General features: G+C 41.5%; 2 protein-coding genes across 5 annotated transcripts in view; one reads left to right on the top strand and one right to left on the bottom strand.

The window, feature by feature from the left end:
• The window catches only part of Prr11 (proline rich 11), a 43,740-nt gene that overhangs the window by 1,381 nt on the left and 21,086 nt on the right, over positions 1-21,273 (top strand). The gene's annotated exons all lie outside the window — the stretch shown is intronic.
• Ska2 (spindle and kinetochore associated complex subunit 2) lies at positions 500-20,960 on the bottom strand. 3 transcript variants are annotated; one of them, XR_011373038.1, is made up of 5 exons: positions 19,693-19,766; positions 14,001-14,087; positions 12,301-12,477; positions 5,749-5,885; positions 500-1,817 (listed from the first exon to the last, which is right to left on the bottom strand). XR_011373038.1 is itself a non-coding variant. In XM_070027029.1 (4 exons), the coding sequence occupies exons 1-4, from the start codon at positions 20,870-20,872 to the stop codon at positions 5,817-5,819; spliced, it is 366 nt and encodes a 121-aa protein (XP_069883130.1). In that variant the 5' UTR covers positions 20,873-20,960; the 3' UTR covers positions 500-5,816. The 3 variants fall into 3 exon arrangements, 2 of the variants coding, with proteins under 2 accessions (XP_069883130.1, XP_069883129.1); XM_070027029.1 differs by lacking the exon at positions 19,693-19,766 and adding an exon at positions 20,840-20,960 and having other exon boundaries at positions 500-5,885; XM_070027028.1 differs by having other exon boundaries at positions 500-5,885.

Consider the following 21,273-nt stretch of genomic DNA (forward strand, 5'->3'; position numbering starts at 1 on the left):
GCAGTAGAATTCTCAAGCCAGGAGGCAGAGATCTGAGGATTGTGATTTAAAACCAACCCTGGCAGGAAAGTATGAGACTCTTATCTCCAATCAGCCGAAAAGGAGCTATGGCTCAAGTGGTAGAGCCTTGCGCAAAGAAGCTCAGGGACTGCACCCTGAGTTCAAGACTCAGGACAAGCACTAAACCAAAAAACAAACAAACAAAAAACCAGAATCAACAGTTGCTGGTGGCTCACACTTTCAATCCTGACACTCTTATCTCTAACCAGCAAAAAAACAAAAGTGGAGGTGTGGCTCAAGTAGTAGAACATCAGTATATAAGGCCCTGAGTTCAAGGCCCAGAATAAGTTTTTTAAAAAATGGAATCTTCTGGACAGTATTCAGGGACTTGGGTTTTGTTGAAAATACTGTTTTAGAGCTAGCAGAAGTTATATTAGGAGTTAACCACAAAGAGAAACAATTTTAATTAGACAAGGAGGAATCCACACTTTTTGTTTAGAATACACTTTATTTAAAAATATTAAAAGATTTCTAAGAAACATGGACAATGAGGAGAAACCAATCCCAGAGAATAGTGATTGCAAAGAACTGATTACTGTAATGATTAGAAACCAGTATTCCAGACACAAGGAATGTGTATCTGCCCAAATGTAAAGACAGTGAGAGCAATCATTGCATAATGCAGCAGATGCTCTCTTCTAATTGGTTTGGGACATTTTGGTTTTTGTTTTTACCAGGGACTTATTTATTTTAGTTTAGCACAGTTAGGGTAAGGAGAAAGAAACACTTCCTGCTCCCCATGCAGGAAGCAGGAGTTCAAGATGCTCTACCAGTCCTGGGGCTTGAACTCTGGGCCTATCCACTGTCCCTGAGATCCTTTTGCTCTTGACTAGCACTCTACCACTTGACTTTCCTTCCCCAGGCTGGCTTCAAACTCTGATCCTCATATCTCAGCCTCCAGAATAGCTAGGATTGCCAGGTTTAAGACATTCTGCTTTTGACAGCATCATTGCACTGGGCAGTGATTGCATTGAAAACCAGGTATTCACTGTAACAATCTGGCCTGTGTAAATTCAATCAATAAAGGAGAATTAAGGCATCAGAATATTTGCAAGCATATGACAGATTTTACCCTGTATCAGCTGCCTAACATACATTAAAATTTGTAGGAAAATCCCATGTAAGGAGAGATATTTCATAGGGAACTGGTAGAGAAATGTGTAGAATACAAGACCTGTAAGAACATTAAAGTGATGTATGTGGTTTGGGTGATTTGACAGCCAGGAGCTTAGTGGCTCCTGCCTATAATCCTAGCTACTCCAGGAGGCTGAGATCTGAGGGTTCCAATTCCAAACCAGCCTGGGCAGTAATGTCTTGAGACTCTTAAAACTCAAAAAACAACAAAAAGCTAGAAGCAGAGAGAGGTGGTTCAAGTAGTAGAGTGCCAGCATTGAGCCAGCTAGCTCAGGGACCTCTCCCATTTCCTGAGTTCCAGCCCCAGGTCTGGCATACAAAAAACTAAGGACTTCAACTTTGACTTCCAACTCTCACGCAAGTTCAACTAGTGACAAATTGTAACATAACTGTAAGAGAAATGGATTCTGGAAAATGTAGTTCCCCACATTATCAGAGACATCACAATCCAACTCCAATTCAATTTTTCCTAACATAGGTCTCTCTTCATCAATGTGAACTATACAAAGGCCAAATGATGAAATTAATTCACATTGACAACTAAATACAGAGGCTGAAGTTCTATCACTCAGAAGACAAAGGCAGGAGGGTGGGAGTCCATGGGAAGAGCCAACATTTAGAAGCTGAAAAAAAAAAATCAGAGAAAAAGAATGTAATCTAGTTTTTTCCCTGACCACTTTATACTATCTTTTTATTTCTACCAATCAACAAAAAAATGCCCAGAGCCATTGCATTACTAGGACCTTCTTAAATATTGCCTGAGTACTAAAGAAAGTATCTCAAATTTTAAGGTATATATTACTCTAATAGGGTTTAGAGATATTCTGTTCTGGAAGTATATGTCTTTTTTTTTTGGGGGGGGGGTGAGGGGGTCAGGTCGTGGGGCCTGAACTCTGGGCCTGGGCACTGTCCCTCAGCTCTTCAGCTCAAGGCTAGCGCTGTACCACTTGAGCCACAGCGCCACTTCCAGCTTTTTTTCCTTTTTGCTTATGTGGTGCTGAGGAATCGAACCCAGGGCCTCATGCATGCAAGGCAAGCGCTCTACCACTGAGCCACCTTCCCAGCCCAGTATATGTCTTTTTAATCCCAAGAAATACTGGTGGCTTGAACTTGAAGCCTTGTACTTTTTTTTTTTTTTTTTTTTGCCAGTCCTGGGGCTTGAACTCAGGTCCTAGGTGCTGTCCCTGAGCCTCTTTGTGCTCAAGGCTAACGTTCTACCACTTAAGTTACAGTGCCACTTCTGGCTTTTTCTGAGTAGGTGATTCGAAATAAGAGTCTAATGGCCTTTCCTGCCCGGGCTGGCTTTGAGCAGTAGCACTCAGACCTCTGCCTCTTTAGTAGCTAGAATTACAGCAGGATGCTGGCATGAGGCAACCTTGTACTCTTGCCTAGCTTTTTTGATCTTGGCTACCACTATTCCATTGGAGCCACATCTCTAGTCTAGCATTCTGCTGGTGAACTGGAGCTGAGTCTCTTGGATGTTTTTACCCAGTCTGACTTCAAAGCAAGGTTCTCCAAGTCCAAACCTCCTCAGGATTATAGGCCACAAGCCCTCAGTTCTTTTCTTGGTTTCTTTCAGTGTCTCATAGCTCAGGCTGACCTTAAACAGTACACTTGATTCCTGGCTTTAGCCTCTGACATATACTACCATATTCAATATACTAGATTGTTTTCCTGTATGCCCTACAGCACTGCATCAATGCTTTGAGTGTCCATTTTAGGTAGAAACTTCACAAGGTTAAAGAATGCCTAGACTGAGGTGATTTCTAGAGGGCATTAGAATTTGAGTTTAAATGGACTAAGTTGGGAAGACCAGTCCTCATTGTGGAGTAAGCATTATCTAATTGGCAGGGGGACCCAGATAAGACAAATACACAAGACAAATCTCTCCATGAGAACTGGGATAAACTGTTTTGTTGCTTGATCACTCACTTCAAGCTCTTCTGCTTTTGGACTCCAGGAATTGCACAAGCAAGTGTCAGTGTCTGGGTTCCTAGATATTTGGTATCGGAATAAAGTTATACCTATGTCTCCAGCTTACAGACAGCCCATTGTGAGACATTTCAGGCACTGCCAGTTATCTTAATAAGAAATTTGAACTCGAGGCTCAAGCCTGTAATTCTAGCTACTTGATGGTGGAGATAAAGGGATCTTGGTTCAAAAGCCAACGAAGGCAAAAAAAAAAAAAAAAAAAAGTTTACAAGATGACATCTCCACCAATGGCTAGATGTGATAGCATGTACCTGTTATCCTGGTAACATGAAAAGCACAAATAAGAGAATCACAGTCCAGGTTAGCCTAGGAATATATCAAGACCCTACCTCAAAAGTAACAGTTTTGTGTTTTGTTTTGTTGTTTTGTTTGCGGTACCTTTTATCTTGTATATTGTTTATCTGATCCGAGGAAGGAAGGGGAATCATAGAAACAGCAGGACAAAGGATGAACTAATGTAACAATGATACTCACTAGACACTAAGTTGGAAATGAACTTTATAACTTGCAGGGAAAAGAGAATGGGGAGAGGAAAATAACAGATAATTAAACACTAAAAGGGCTAGTGTGGCTCAGATAAGAGTACTTGCGTAGTAAGCTTGAGGCCCTGAGTTAAATCTTCAGTACTGCCAAAAAACGAAAGTAAAATCTCACGTACATTTTATCTTCTGAAAAACTTTGACTAATAACACTTTGGTACTACAATAGTCAGTTTAATAATGTAGATGGCTGAGTGATAGTGTACATGCACAGGATAGCGTGAGACTTAGAACCATTTTAAGATTCCTAACTTAGGAATTGCTTATTTCTACAATGTGAACTACATTAGGACTACATTAAACTGGGTAAATGAAGTATGGAAAACAACACTGTGGATAAGGGGAGACAAATATATTTAACTATGTCTCCAAAGCTCAATTTTAACTGTAAAATAGCAAGACCTGCCTGCTTCCCTTCTCCCCAACACAGCATAGCTTCAGTATTTCCCAAAAAATTAGCATTAATAATTTATTGGCTACTTGATCTCTTATTATAGACACATGACTTAACTTACTTTCCTATTCACAGCCATATGTGTACAATTATAAATAACCCTACAATTAACTTTGCATGAGTGTGTGCATGCCAGTCCTGAGCTTGAAGGCTTGAACTGGGCCTTGGGCACTAGCTCAAGGCTAATTAGCACTCTACCACTCGAGTCACAAATCCACTTCGAGTTTTTTGGAAGAATTAACCTTTTTTTTTTGCCTATGTACAGACTCTACCATTGAGCTATACTGCTATCCTTTCTTATCTGTCGCTACTTTGGACAATTATCGTATTGCCAATAATTATTTTAAAATAAACTGAAGGACTGGGGATATAACCCAGTACAGAACTTCCCTAGCAATGACAAAGGCCTTGAGCTCTATCCCAGTACCACTAGACCGATCAGACAGACAGGATGAGGACATTGACTTCCACATAGAAATAAGTGGCAAATAGCAGATAAGTACTTCTATGATTTCAGTTTCTTAGCTCTCATTTTCAGTGAACAATTACAAATACAGGCTGCAAGAAAACAGATTTACTTATGAAATACCACAAAGACAGTCTAAAGCAGCATTTGAAAGTAAGTTCATGCTGCTTAACATTGTCCAGGAACAGGAACAGGGGAAAGTCAAAAAGTGATCCTAGGCCAGGTGTTGGTGGCTCATGCTGATAATCCTAGCTATTCAGGAAACTCAGATCTGGGGATTGCTGTTCAAAGTCAGCCTGGGCTAGAAAGTCCACCTCCAATAAACTACCAAAAAGCTAGAAATAGAGGTGCGGCCCAAGTGCTAAAGGATCAGACTTAAGCAAATGAGCTAGAGCACAGCTTTCAGTACTAACAAATTTTTTAAAAAGTGATTCTATCACACAAAAGTCAATTTATTATATTAACTGGATTTTGAGTGGTCAAAATAATGTGGCCCCATCTGCAATCAGCACTTCCATAGATAAAATTGTATGTATACATGTACAAAGTGTAATACAAATATTTTGCCTACCCTTTAATACCTTTAGCTGAAGAGCTGAGGGACAGCATTTAGAGCGAGTTCGGACCCCATGACCAATTTAAAAAAAAAAAAAAAAACAAGCTGGGCACTGGTGGCTTCCTCTATAATCCTCAGGAGGCTGAGATTTGAGAATTGAAATTCAAAGCCAGCCCAGACAAAAAAGTGTGAGATTCTTATCTCCAATTAACACCAGAAAACTAGAAGTGATGCTATGGCTGAAAGTGGTAGAGTGCTAGCCTTCAGCAAAAGAACTCAGAAACATAGCCCACGTCCTGAGTTCAAAGCCCACAACCAGTGGTGGGGATTAAAAAAAAAAAAAAAGATGGAAAATAGTATTACAGAACTTTCTTACCTGAAATTACAAAACTGCATATGGGTTTGTGTTTACATTTATATTTTTCCCCATTCAATACTTTTGGCTGAAATACATTAATATATCATTTTGCCTTTTTTATCCTCCCCTCTTATTATGAAACCTTCCTGTCACTCAAGCCAAACTTCTACTCCTTTACTAATACCCCACCTCCAGTTGTCATTTTGCTGTGGAATTTTATCTTCTTCATTAGAGTTCTCTTTTAAAATTTCAGTTCATCATAAATCTGGCATGTGAGGTTTTAATTGCTCTGTCACAGTTTTCTCTTCTTCAGTCAATGGTGACAACTAGAAAACAAATAACAAAAATCTACATTTGAAAATGTTCAAAGACTGTTAATTCAGTTAAGTTTTGCCTTGTCACACAAATAATGTTTCTACAAAGTTTTTTTCTTGAGAGCTGGGAAGGTAATAGAGCACTAGCCTTGAGCTGAAGAGCTCAGGGACAGCACCTAGGCCCAGAGTTCAGGCCCTATGACGACCAAAAAAAAAAAATTGTCTTTGTTGCCATTTTTGCTTTTTTTTTTTTTTTTTGTCGGTCATGCGGCTTGAACTCTAGGCCTGAATGCTGTCCCTCAGCTCTTCAGCTCAAGGCTAGTGCTCTACCACTTAAGCCACTTCTGGTTTTCTTTCTTTTTTTTGGAGGGGGGGGGGGGGGGAATCCAGTCGTGGGGCCTGAACTCTGGGCCTGGGCGCTGTCCCTCAGCTCTTCAGCTCAAAGCTAGCGCTCTACCACTTGAGCCACAGTGCCACTTCCAGCTTTTTTCTCTTTTTGTTCATGTGGTGCTGAGGAATCGAACCCAGGGCCTCAGGCATGCAAGGCAAGTGCTCTACCACTGAGCCACCTTCCCAGCCCACCCACTTCTGGTTTTCTGAGTGGTTTATTGGAGATAAGAGTCTTACATACTTTCCTGCCAGTGCTGGCTTTGAACTGCAATGCTCAGATCTCAGCCTCCTGAGTAGCTAGGATTACAGGTGTGAGCCATGGGTGCCCAGCCTGCTTTCTTCTTTTCTCTTGTTTAATATGTTTTAGGAAGGGTGGGAAGAGCACAGAAATGGAAAGACAAATGGTGAACAAATGCAGCAGTGGCAGTCACTAGACACAATGTTGAAAATAAACCATACAACTTGTGGGTGGGACTAAAGGAAAAAACTGGGAGAACAAGGGAAGGGGTGACATTAACCAAAAAGAAAGTTATTCTTTACCTGACTTGTGTGATTGTAACCCTTCTGTACATCTTTATAACAATTAAAAAATTTTAAATAAATGTTTCCATAAGCTTATATTTTGTATGTAATAAAAATTTAGGAAGGCAAAGGAAAAAGTTGATATGACTGTTTATATACAAGATATTCTGATGTTTGAATTTCCAAAGTTGTAATTTAGCTAAACAAGTGGGATGGGGGAAAAAAATCATACAATTCAGGATCTATAAAAGAGCCAACTCTAAAAATGAACAAAAATACCTTTTGGAAATTTGCTCAGTGAAACTGACAATTGGGCTACAATGTGAAGAATAATTAAGATGGTCATATATAAATAATGGAAACATGTCAAAAATAGATGAGTTCTAAGAAAGCGTTTTATCAGGACTGGGTGAGATGGTACATGTAGCTACTTGTGAGGTTGACATTGGGAGGATTGTGGTTCAAAGTCAGCCTAGTCAAAAAGATACCAACATCTCCAGTGAACAAACAAGCCAAGCACAGCAGCTCATGCCTAAAATACCAGATATGTAGGAGGACCAGCCTGCAGCTGGTCTTGAAAAAATTACAAAAATACTGGGGTTGTGGGTTAGTGATAGAGCACCTGCATAGCAAGAACGAGGACCTAGTACTGCCAGAATTTAAAAAAAAAAAAATTAAAGTGTTATCATTGCACAATAAATTCCGAAGGAAAGTCAGTTGCCAGTAACTATAACCCTAGTTACTCAGGAGACTGAGATTTGAAGATCACATTTCAAGGCCAGCCTGGCAGAAAGTCTGTAAGACTCTTATCTCAATAAACTACCAAAAAAGCTAGAAGTGAAGCTGTGGCTCAAGTAGTAGAGCACTAGCCTGAAACAAAAAGAAGCTTGGGGACAGGACAGCACACAGGCTGAGTTCAAACCCTAGGACCAGGAAAAAAAATCAGAAGCAAAAACTTGCTTGCCTAGCATGCATGAAGCTCTGGTTTCAATTCCTCAGTACCACATACACAGAAAAAGCCAGAAGTGGGGCTGGGAAAGTAGCTCAGTGATAGAGTGCTTGCCTTGCGGCCCTGGGTTCAATTCCTCAGCACCACATCAGCAGAAAAAGCTGGAAGTGGTGCTGTCGCTCAAGTGGTAGAGTGCTAGCCTTGAGCTGAAGAGCTGAGGGACAGTGCCCAGGCCCAGAATTCAGGCCCCGTGACCAGCAAAAAAAACAAAAAAACAAAAAAAAGAAAAAGCCAGAAGTGGCACTGTGGTTCAAGTCGTAGAGTGTTAGCCTTGAGCAAAAGGAGCTCAGGGACAGTGCCCAGACCCTGAGTTCAAGCCCTAGGACTGGCAAAAAAGCAAAAACAAAACAAAACAATTCTCTCTCCCTATGTCATTGGGAAGTCCATTCCTAAACTAATGTTAAGGGAAAACCAGTTTCCCTTGCCAATCAAGTACACCCCTGGATCTCAGGATGCCATCAGCTTCATGTCAAGGATGTGGCTAGGAAAGAAGACATACACCTCAAGAAGCACTCTGACAGGTCTAAGGAGAAAAGAGGATGAGAAAATAGCACAGTATCCACCATTCTACCCTACAAATGCAAGGGAAGAAGGGAAGCAAGAGAGGTTGTAAAGGATTTTCATAGAGCACCAGTAAACATGATGGCTAAAAGAAAAAACAGGATTATATGGAGAAATAACAAGGGTTATAACTACTCAAGTAGTTAATTTGTCCAATTATGTAGGTCACCTCTAGAGAGACTGCCAAATCTGGAACACCCTAGACCTACAGAATCAGAATCTCTAGGGCAACCAAGTGCAATAAAACTTTCCATGATGCCAGAAATCTATATCTGTAACTGTCCAATCAGGTAATGAAAGGAATGAAATTTTAATTTTGTTATTTACATAATTGCCACATATGGCACTTGGGCAGTTTAATTCTTTTTTTTTTTTTTGGGGGGGGTCCGGTCGTGGGGCCTGAACTCCGGGCCTGGGCGCTGTCCCTCAGCTCTTCAGTTCAAGGCTAGCGCTCTACCACTGGAGCCACAGCGCCACTTCCGGCTTTTTTCTTTTTGCTTATGTGGTGCTGAGGAATCGAACCCAGGGCCTCATGCATGCAAGGCAAGCACTCTACCACTGGGCCACCTTCCCAGCCCATGGGCAGTTTAATTCTTGTAACAACCCATAATCTATGAGTCTTAGCCACAGATGGTTTGACAACTGATCAATGTTTGCCTAGCATGTCCTCAAGACTTGCTGCAATCAACTAAAGAATATCCCTATAAAGAAATGTTATCAGGGCTGGGATGGTGCTCTTTCCTCCTGAGTAGCTAGGCCTGAGCTATCCCCCTCTTTTGCTGGCCTTGGGCTTGAACTCAGGGGCTGGACTCTATCCCTGGGCTTCGCTTTTCTTTTCTTTGCCAGTCCTGGGGCTTCAACTCAGGGCCTGAACACTGTCCATGAGCTATATACTCAACCACATAGTATGTCCTTTAAACTCAAATTTAAGAGCTATTTTGTGGATATATAATTCTCTATATACATATTATTCCATTTTCAATCACATTTTGGTTATTAAATAGTTCAATAATAGAGCCAGATGCCGGTTACTCAGGTAATCCTAGCTACTCAGGAGGCTGAGATCTGAGGATTGTGGGAAGTTAGCCCCGGGAAGGAAACTCCAATAAACTAAGAAAAAGCTGGAAGTGGCACGGTGGCTCAAATAGTACAGTGCTTGCCTTAAGCACAAGAAGCTCAGAGACAGCACCCAGGCCCAGAGTTCAAGCCCCAGGACCAAAAAATACCCAATAATAAAGCCAGGCACCAGTGGCTCACCATCTGTAATCCTAGTTACTCAGATTCCTGTTTGAAGCCAAGCCAGGCAGAAAGTCTATGAGTTGCTTTATTGACAATAAATTACCTCCTAAAAAGGTCTGAATTGGAGGTTTGGCTTTAGCCTTGAGCAAAAAAGGTCAGAGACAGTGCTTAGTCCCTGAGTTCAAGCCCTAGGACTGGCCCATGAGTGAGTGCACATGTGCACATACGTGCACGTGTGCGCGCACACACACAGGCATACACACGCAGTTTAAATAAAATGGTTAATTTTTATGTCTCCCTTTTCATCTTAAAGAATGAATGCCACTTGTGTATATTCTCTGAATTTTCTAGTCCCTTGATCTATATCCACACTTCCCAATTTGGCTACCATTGATTCTACTGATTCTAGAATATGGCCTCCTTTCTCAAAGTTTGTAACCTACTTTTTAGTCATTTAGTGGCCATAAGCTGTTCCAAAGTGAAAACTCCCTTAGCTTTCTGCCTTAGACATAATTATTACTATTTCAGATATTTCTACTCATAACTGAGCCCTTTTACAGGGATTCAGATGATTACAATTTTATCACTAGAGCATTTACCTAATGTAAGAGACCCTAGGTTTGATTCCTAGCAATGTAATACATCACTACCATATCTTTTTTGTATCAGTTTGTAGTCTCAATCACAAATACTTAAAACAAATATTTAAAAATATTATTTTCTCTTTGTTCACTCACCCACATTTTTATATAAATACTGTACGTACATGTACATGTGAACTATACTTAAACTCTCTAAAAAGGTTTGTTTCCTTCTGAACAGTTGTCTGTAAACCTAGCTACTCAGGAAGCCAAGATCTGAAGTATCACAGATCAAGGCAGAAGAGTCCTCAAGGAGCTGGGAATGTGGCTTAGTGATAGGAGTGCTTGCCTAGCATACATGAAGCCCTGGGTTCTATTAATAGTAAATGAAATTGTTGCCAAATCCTTTACTTGTTGGTTCAAAATCTTAGTGTGCAAATCAGCAGCATCCATCATTTTCTTCTACTCCAAGACATCTGAAGTTTTACACAAGTGATTGAGGTACATAATTACAAGAATTCTTACACACAAATAATCTGAGGATAGGAACTCGATGAAAAGATTGTAAAACATCAGGCCCACTCACCCAACTACTGATCAACAGAAGGGAATTACGGAGGGAGAGAGAGGTTACTAAGTGGTAAACATACTAACACAGCATGGGTAAAACCATGGGTTTAATACCTCTGCACTAGAGTAATAACAACAACAAAAAAATCAGATAATGTGTTCCAGCTTTGTCCAGCTCACTAGGTATAAAAGCCAGCAGAGTTGATACACTGAAGTTTTCTCTTCTGCCATGGCTCCAAGACAGAAGTTTTTTTTATCAGTTATGTCAAGGCCACATACTTATTTTAGAATAAATGGAAATAAGAATAGTTATGTTCAAGGACGTGAAAAAAATTCATTTCTAACTGGATGTAGTGGGCATACTCCTGGAATCCCACCACTTAGGACACTTAGGCAGGAAGATTCCAAGGTCAAGGCCAGCCTGATCTACAAAGTCAGAACCTCTTTGAAACCAAAAAGACAAAGGGGACTGGGAAGGTGGCTCAGTGGTAGAGCGCATGCCTTGCATGCCAGAGGCCCTGGGTTCGATTCCTCAGCACCACATAAGCAAAAAGAAAAAAGCTGTGGGTCAAGTGGTAGAGCGTTAGCCTTGAGCTGAAGGGCTGAGGGACAGCGCGCAGGCCCAGAGTTCAGGCCCCATGACCGGACCCAAAAAAAACAAACCAAAAAGACAAAGAAAATTTTGTTAACTGTTCAAACTGCTAATGGGGGTTTATCTTTTTTTTTTTGTGGGTCATGGGGCTTGAACTCTGTGCCTGGACACTGTCCCTCAATTCTTCAGCTCAAGGCTAGCACTCTACCATTTAAGCCACAGCATCACTTCCAGCTTTTTTGAGTAGTTTATTGGAGATATGAGTTTCATGGACTTTCCTGCCTGGACTGGCTTCAAACTGTGATCCTCAGACCTCAGCCTCCTGAGTAACTAGGTTTACAGGTGTGAGGCACTGGTGCTTGGCTTAATACCACTTATTTTTAGCCTAGGAAAAGGCGAAAATTGGACATTGTAAGTATGGTTTTAACTCAATGTACACTGCATTTTTTGCGGGGGGTAAGAAGGGGTGTCGGTCTTGGGGCTTGAACTCCGGGCCTGGGCACAGTCCCTTAGCTCTTCAGCTCAAGGCTAGCACTCTACTACTTGAGCCACAATGCTACTTCCGGTTTTCTGGTGGTTTATTGGAGATAAGAGTCTCTTGGGCGCTAGGAAGGTGGCTCAGTGGTAGAGTACTTGCCTTGCATGATGCCCTGGGTTTGATTACTCAGCACTCATAAGCAGATAAAGCCAGAGTGGTGCTGTGGCTCATGTGGTAGAGCCCTAGCCTTGAGTTTAAGAGCTGAAGGGCAGCGCCCAGGCCCAGAGTTCAGGCCCCAGGACCAAAAAAAAAAGGCTCTTGGACTTTCCTGCCCAGGCTGGCATTGAACCATGATTCTTGGATCTTAGCCTCCTTAGTAGCTAGGATTACAGGCGTGAGCCACCAGCACCTAGTACGTTTATCTTTTAAAAACAACATTCAGAACAAGAACTATACAGATCCAACTTGTCACTTAAAATCATTACCTTCAGGTCTGTATGCTTTTGTAGTTCTTGTATCATGGTCATGGTCTTATTCAAAGTAGTACAAATGCGGCTCTTAGTCTCTTTCTGCTCAACAATGACTGGCTTAAAACGTGCATACAAGGTTTGATATCGAGACTTTAAGGCTGTCAATTCCTTTAAAAGTGTAACTGGGTTTTTCTACATAAGGAAAAAAAGTACAGGTTAAACAATGAAATGGAAAATTTAAACATCTTTTTACAAATTAAATTTTACAACACATCCCATATTCCATTTAATTGAACTTCGATATGTGACTATATGACAGAATTTGAGAACTGGGGAAAAAGTGTAAGACATCGTTCCTAATCTTCAGGATTTTATAGCCTAGGTACAGGAATAATACAAACACACACACACACACACACACACACACAAACATATGTTATATACACACAGAGACAAGTATTAAACAATGGTTTGGATCTATAACATTTGAAGGGGTAGAAGAGAGATAATGAAGAGTAATAGAGTAAATAAGATCAAAGTATTATTACATACATGTATGGAAATGTCACAGTAAAAAACCCATAGTACAACTGATGTACACTAATTAAAAAAAAAAAGCTGAGTTCCAGTGGCTCATGCCTGTAATCCTAGCTACTCAGGAGGCTGAGATCTGAGGATCACAGTTCAAAGCCTCAAAGCCATCCCAGGCAGGAAAAGTCCATGAGACTCTTATCGCCAATAAACCACTCAGAAAACAGAAGTGGTGCTGTGGTTCAAGTGGTAGAGCGCTTGCCTCAAGCTGAAGAGCTGAGGGACAGCGCCCAGGCCCAGAGTACAAGCCCCATGACTTAACCACCAGAAAACCAGAAGTGGCACTGTGGCTCAAAGTGGTAGAGCACTAGCCTTGAGCAAAAGAGCTCAGGAACAGCAACTAGTCCCTAAGTTCAAGTCCTACAACTGAAAAATGGGTACAGCCTACAAGAAAAATGGATACAGCCCAGTCATTAATTACACAATATTTCTAAATAAAAGGTGTAGCTTGAGTGGTAGAAGAAAAAGCCAAGTGAGAGTATGAAGCCCTGGGTTCAAACCTCAGTGCCTGCACATATATAATTAAGGGGGAAAACTCTATAAAGTTAATACTTAATCATAGTTATGCTCTATTACATTAAAAATATTACCAGAATTTGGGCTGGGAAGTTGGCTCAGTGGTAGAGTACTTGCCTTGCATGCATAAGGCCCTGGGTTCAATTCCTCAGCACCACATAAACAGAAAAAAAAAAAAAAGCCAGAAGTGGCGCTGTGGCTCAAATGGTAGAGCGCTAGCCTTGAGGTGAAGAACTGAGGGATAGCGCTCAGGCCCAGAGTTCAGGCCCTACCACGGGAACCAATATATATAGTATGTATATAGTATATATACATATATAGTATAGTATACTATATACATATATAGTATATAGTATATATAGTATGTATATATACATACTATATACGTACATATATATTAGTATATATAGTATGTATATATATACATTTATATGTGTGTATGTGTATATAGTGTGTATATGTATACATATGTATATGCAGTGTATATATGTATACATATGTGTATATGTATATATATATATATATATATACGTATATATATATATATATTACCAGAATTTATTTTTAGAAATTTTCCAGTTAAAAAGCTTTTTTAATTTGCATATTACCTTGCCTGCTGAATCAGGGTGATTAGCCTTGATTTCATATTCCAGCCTGTACTGAATGTAATCCAGGTCAGAATCAGCTTTCTGGAACTAAAAGTCAGCACAAGTAATTATGTTGTAAACCAAATGGTATATTAGTAAACATATTCTTTTCTTTCTCCTCACTTTTATTTGTTGAGACAAGGTCTCACTATGTAGTTCAGACTAACCTAGAATTCTGTGTAAACCAAGGGTAGCTTCAAACTCATGACACTCCTGCTTCAGCTTCCTGAGTGCTGGGACTACTGGCATGACCTAACCCATGCCCACCAAGTCTTTGCACATTTTCTAATATTTACATGTCATGATAAAAATTCATTTTGAAAATGTGAAAATGAAAAAGTATGTGAATCATTGATACCAGAGCATTGGCTCTATTAAGAATTTTCAAACTGGGGCTAGGAAGGTGTTCAAACTGGGGCTAGGAAGGTGGCTCAGTGGTAGAGCGCTTGCCTTGCATGCCTGAGGCCCTGGGTTCGATTCCTCAGCACCACATAAGCAAAAAGAAAAAAGCCGGAAGTGGCGCTGTGGCTCAGGTGGTAGGGCACTAGCCTTGAGCTGAAGAGCTGAGGGACAGTGCCCAGGCCCAGAGTTCAGGCCCCACAAGAGGACCAAAAAAAAAAAAAAAAAAGAATTTTCAAACTATTTCACTTGATAGTGGCCCATACCTATAATCCTACCTACTCAGGAAACTAAGATCAAGAGCTTCATAGTTCCAGGCTAACCTGGGAAACAAGTTTGCTAGACCCCTAAGTATCAACAGAAAAGGCTGGGCATGGTGATAAGCACTTGTTATCCCAGCCACCATAGGAAGCATAAATAGGAAGATTGTGGTCCAGGCTGACCTGGACAAAAACTGAGACCCTAACTCAAAAATAACCAAAGCAAGGCTGGGAAAGGTGGCTCAGTGGTAGAGTGTTTGCCTTGCATGCATGAGGCTCTGGGTTCAATTCCTCAGCACCACATAAGCAGAAAAAGCCAGAAGTGGCCCTGTGGCTCAAGTGGTAGAGAGCTAGCCTTGAGCTGAAGAGCTGAGGGACAGGGCCCACGGCCAGAGTTCAGGCCCCATGACCTACAAAAATAAATAAATAAACAAACAAATAAATAACCAAAGCAAAAAGGTCTGGAGACTAGAGAGCCCACCTAGCAAGCACAAAGCCCTGAGTTCAAATTCCAGCACTATTAAAAAATAAAATTTAACAGGGCAACGGTGGCTCACACCTGTAATCCTCGCTACTCAGAAAGCTGAGATCTCAGGGTCTCGGTTCCAAGCCAGCCCAAGCAGAAAGCTCCCTGATACTCTTTTATCTCTAATCAAGTACTCAAAAAAGCCAGAAGTGGCGCTGAGGCTCAAATGGTAGAGCACTGGCCTTGAGCAAAAGAAGCTCAAGGATGGGGCCCAGGTCCAGAGTTCAAGCCCTGGGACCAGAGGGAAAAGAAAAGTCAGACACGGGTGGCTTAATCCTAGTTACAATACTGTCAGATTCTATTTCTATGAAAATTTAGAAAACTGGAAAGAACAGAGGTTGCCAGAAGACTGGGAGAGAAGCAATTGACAAGAGAGCAAAAATGAACATTTTAATTTGATGGAGATGTTCTGTATGCTGGCTGTGGACATGGCCACATGACCAAAATACATATTTGCCAAATCTCATCAAACTCTACACTTACGTTGAATAGGTTTTATTTTATGTAAATAAAACTCATAACCAAAAAAAATTCATACTTAATTCATACTTTAAATCTCATTATTACAAAATAAGCTTTATTTATTTCCAAAAAAAATTATACTTTTTTTGGGGGGGAGGGGTTGGTCATGGGGCTTGAACTCTGGGCCTGAGCGGTATCCCTCAGCTCTTCAGCTCAAGGCTAGTGTGCTACACTTGGAGCCACAGCGCCACTTCTGTTTTCTGATGGTTTATTGGAGGTAAGAGTTTCACAGCCTTTTCCTGACCTGGCTTACGATCCTCAGATCTCAGTCTCCTGAGTAGCTAGGATTACAGGCGTGAGCCACGAGCACCTGGCTAAAAAAAATTTTTTTTTTTGGTCGGTCATGGGGCTTGAACTCTGGGCTTGGGCGCTGTCCCTGCGCTCTTCAACTCAAGGCCAGCGCTCTACTGCTTGAGCTACAAAGCCATTTACAGTTTTTTAGTGGTTTATTGGAGATAAGAGTCTCATGGACTTTCCTGCCTGGGCTGGCTTTGAACCATGATCCTCAGATCTCAGCCTTCTGAGTACTAGGATTACAGGCATGAGCCACCAGTACCTGGCTACAAAAATACCTGGCAAGTTGCCATCTTAAATATATGGCAGCAATTATTTGTGTCACTTACTAATTCAAAAAACTTTAATAAATAAAACCTGAGTTACCAGACGTTTTCCAAATGCATTCTAGAAAGAAGCAAATTACAAAGTATTACTCATTTAGACAAACCAAACTTTAGATATTATATGTATTTCCTAAGTTTGTTTCACAACATAGTACAGTAGCAGAGTTTTTTGTTGCTGCTGTTTGTTTTGTGTGCCAGTTCTGGGGCTTGAACTCAGGGCCTAGGCACTGACTCTGAACTTTTTTTGCTCAAGGCTAGTGCTGTAACAGTTGAGCCACAGCTCTAGTTCTGGCTTTGGTGGTTAATTAGAGACAAGAGTCTAACAAACTTTCTTGCATAAAACCTGGCTTCAGGGCTGGGAAGGTGGCTCAGTGGTAAAGTGCTTGCCTTGCATGCATGAGGCCCTGGGTTTGATTCCTCAGCACCACATAAGCAGAAAAAGCCAGAAGTGGCACTGTCACTCAAGTGGTAGAGCGCTAGCCTTGAGCTGAAGAGCTGAGGGACAGCGCCCAGACCCAGAGTTCAGGCCCCATGACCGGCAAAAAAAAAAAAAAAAAAAAAAGCTGGCTTCAAACAACAATCTTAGCCTTCTGAGTAACTAGGATTACAAACATGAGCCAGTACCCAGCTTAAGTTATAACTTTCTAAAACATATAATATCTGTAATAAAATTATACCGTTTTCAACAAATTATTGACGTACTGAACAAAGATGTAAGGCAAGAATCACAAATCTGGTGTGCACCCTGCTTTCAGATGCTTTGACAATACTATTGCACTGCTAGCTGTAAAGTACAGTAGTGCAATAAAGTCAGAGCATTCGTTAGCAGCAATAAGGACGAAAGCAACAGAAAAGCATCCTGGTCATCTGAAGTGAAAACAACTGGGTTGCCATTTTAGTCAGAGAACATCCAAAACCTAAAACCATTTATATCAATGTTTATTTTTTAAGCATAAGACTTAAAAATATCGAAACGATTGTTCCTTTACAGAAACATGCATAAATGTAAAGAAAATTTGGAAATATGCTCTATATCTTAGTAGTAATTAACATGGATATTAATAATACCTTAGGATTGGTATTAACAAAACCAATTATAATTACCACTAAGGTAAGGCTATGAAAAATATTTCTGTTCTTTGCTGAGATAAATTGTTAATTATTCTTTTCCAAAACAATTGATGGATTACCTGCCACGTAAAACAAGTCCTTTGGATAAAAGTGTCAAAAATAAGTGAAAAGTAATAAATTTCTCAGAGACAGTGCCCAGGCCCAGAGTTCAAGCCCCAGAACTGGCAAAAACAAAACAAAACAAAACAAAAAAAAGGAGAATCTGAAGAGCAGTTTTACTATATAGTCAACATAAAGCAGTAGTGCTAAAACACCACAATAAAAATTTCTAATAGATTTTTTTTAATCCAATAAAGGGAGGAGACAGCTACCATTAATATACTAATTCACTGGAAGTGTGGCTAAAGTAGTAGAGTGAAAGCCAAAAGCAAGGAAGCCAGATAAGAGCATGAAGCCCTGAGTTTAAACCCCAGTACTCAAACCATAGGAAGAAAGTAAGGAAAAGCAGGAAAGGAAGGAAGGAAGGAAGCAAGGAAGGAAGGAAAGGACGGGAGGGAGGAAAGGACGGGAGGGAGGGAGGTTTTTTTTTTCCTTTCAGTAAATCGTTTGATGTAATGAAAAGACAAAACACTAGTATGTTTATTTCTAGTCACCCTGAGACTGCATCTGTGAAATGCAGTATGGATAGGGAATTTTATTTTACCAAAACCAGAAGACTGTCACATGCAAATTTCATCGAGTCCAACATTTTCCTCAACCTTACAGGCTCATTCCCTTTATCTGTAGGGGTTACTCACAGGGGAGAAAAACAAACAAAACCCCAATATTCACATCATATTTAGCAATATGGTTTGTCTTGAATAAAAACACAACTATTCCATTAGGCCAGTAATGCCCCTTGGTCATATTGCTACTTCTAGATATAATATGTATATCAATTATACATATGTATATATATATATATATGTATATATATATATATATATATAAACCAGCTAGGCACCAATGGCTCATACCTGTGATCCTAGCTACTCCAGGAGGCTGAGATCTGCGGATCTAGGTTTAAAACCAACCCAGGCAGTAAACTCCATGACACTCTTCTCTCCAATTAATTTAAAAAAAAAAAAAAAAAAAGCCACTAGTGGTGCTGTGGCTCAAGTCCTAGCCTCAAGCAAAAGAACAGCGCCCCAGGACCAGGAGGGAAAAAAAATCTTTCTTTTCTTCCTCTCTTCAGAAAGAAAATTTAAAACTACCACCATAATTTTATTAGTAGTAGTATTAGTTGTAGTATTCTGTAAGAGTGATTGATCCCAGAGCCTTGTGCAAACTACCGAGTTCATACTACACATAAACATTTAAGTCTAGCTAACTCATAACTTTCTAAAACAAACTTTTTTTATATGTGTACATAATTGTTTCTCTTGTAAAAATAGGATCTAAAGAAATCTGGCAAGATATAAACCCTATTGGAATGCATAGGAAAGCTTAAAAATTAAACAGCTGACTAGGAGGAAAAAAATATGTTAAAGGCAAAATCAACATTAGTTAACATCTAACAGATAGATGGGAAGAAAAGCTGTGGCTCAAAGTGGCAGAGCACTAGCCTTGAACAAAAGAGCTCAGGGACAGAGCCCAGGCCCTGAATTCAAGCTCCACCACTGACAAAACAAGAACAAAAACCTAACAGATGGAAATACGTGTATCTCAAGGAAGAAATAGAGAGATGGACAAGATATAGGCTTTACATTTATGCCTCTTGACAGAATCAAACTACAAAAACTCCTTGTGTATCTCTAAAACACAATACCAAAAAAAGCGCTCAGTCTTTGTTTTGTTTTGGTCGGTCGTGGGGCTTGAACACTGGGCCTGGGCACTGTCCCTTTGCTCTTCAGCTCAAGGCGAGCACTCTACCGCTTGAGCCACAGATGTTCCTGCCCAGGCTGGCTTTGAACCGCGATCCTCAGATCTCAACCTCTTGAGTAGCTAGGATTACAGGCGTGAGCCACCGGCGCCGGGCTTGCGCTCAATCTTTTAATATTCATTATTGCAGCTTTGAAAAATTGCAGAAAATTACTCTTCCTTCCCATCCGTATCTCTCCACCAACGCAATCCGCACACTCCCACCACAAAGAAAATTTTAACAGAAAGCATTAGAAGCAGTTGAAACCCCTTCAATCAAATAAATTTATCTAGAGAGGTACTTCAATCCAGAAGAAACACACCAGAAGAAAATAAAAGATAAACGAAGGTCTTACACATTTTTGGTGTGAGTGGGGGATTGGGATAGTGCTCAACATCTTCCAGGTTCACCACGTGTCCCTAAAAAGCATAAGTTACACCCCCCAAGCTTCATCAGGAAGAGAGCAGCCCAGGCACAAGAATAACTAAACACTTCACACCAGAGAACGGCAGGGGGTGGGAGGAGGACGGGTGGCAGATGGAAAAGCAACAAGTTTTCCGAGTTCTCAATTTAATCTGGTTCCTTTTCCCTCACCAAGGAAAACAAACGGCAGAGAGGGTCAAAGAGGTCTTCCTACAAATTCAGGATTTGTAAGGAAGCCAACGCAATCTGAAAAACAGACTTGATAGTGTGAAAAGCAAAAGGCTGTAGACTGAACAAGGGAGCTAAGAAAAAGCGCGGGCGATCGAACTGCGGCAACAGATGGGAGGGAGAGACGAATACAGAGGACCAGGGAGGGGAACCGCGCTTTCTTCCCCCTCCCCCGCCCGGGACGGGGGAGGCTGTCCCGACCTCCCCGCTTCACTTCCACTTAGAAGTGGGGGCGGGGTTCCTGGCCGGCCCCCATCCCGCTCGTGCTCCCCATCCCCAGGGCTCACTCCTCACCCAAGGCCGGCCTCCTCCGCACTCAAAACAGAGCTAGGTGCAACCTGAACCCCTAGCAAGTTGCACACGACCGCCTCCGAGAAGCAGAATCGCTCAACCCGAAAGGTTTTCTCCCTGCCCCCCAACTCTGCCCCCCCAGGCTTAGTCCCACACCCCATCCTCCATCCCTCTCCCCACCCCCACCCCCACTTTCCTATAATGAACGACTTCTCCCTTTCCCGCGGTCACATTTTCTGTGTGTGTGCAAATAAATAAAACGCTATTTGCACCAGGCGAAGCTCCCAGAGGAAAGGAAAAGTGAAGGTAAGGAATTACAAAGGGCCGACAGCCTCAACATCTCCCGCCATTTCCCTCCCGAGTTTCCCGGATGTAACCCCTGCTTTCCCCGCAGCGGTTAAGAGACCCGGCGGTGGCGGCTCCCTTCGACGCAGAAGGGAACGTGATTCTGACCCAGTCTCTACCACCCAGAGTTTCTGGCGACTCCAAATTGCTCCCCATTTCCGAGGCAACTATGGAAAAATTAACAACCCAATAGGCCGCCTTCACTCTGAACTCACCATGAGTTCCAGCTTATCGACCTCCGCCTCCATGTTGAATAGTTCACATTCCTCAGGCCGCGGCCCCGCTTAAGCTGCTAGCCGTCCTAGCACTGAGGGTCTCTATTGGACAGCTGTCACTCAACGTCTCGCACTCATTGGTTCCTCCGTTCCATCTGCGCCCGCCCATTGGCGATTGGGTAACGCCCCTCTTTATGAAACACATTTTTCTGTTGGGCAAAGACACAAAACGCCGTAGGAGGATTGGCTGCTTGGAAAATGCCTTTTTTCTATTGGCTGCAATCCTCTCTACTTTCCATTTCATAGTTCGGGCTCGGCAGAGAGGAGCTTATGATTGGTGCAATCCGAAGAATAACCAACTAATGACACAAAAGCTTCCACCGACTAGTTGAGGGACTTGACACACCTTCTTTCCTTGTCGGCTTTTCCTACTC

This window comes from Dipodomys merriami, unplaced genomic scaffold, assembly GCF_024711535.1.
Source record: "Dipodomys merriami isolate MVZ:Mamm:240054 unplaced genomic scaffold, mDipMer1.0.p SCAF_19, whole genome shotgun sequence".
Taxonomy (NCBI): Eukaryota; Metazoa; Chordata; class Mammalia; order Rodentia; family Heteromyidae; genus Dipodomys; species Dipodomys merriami.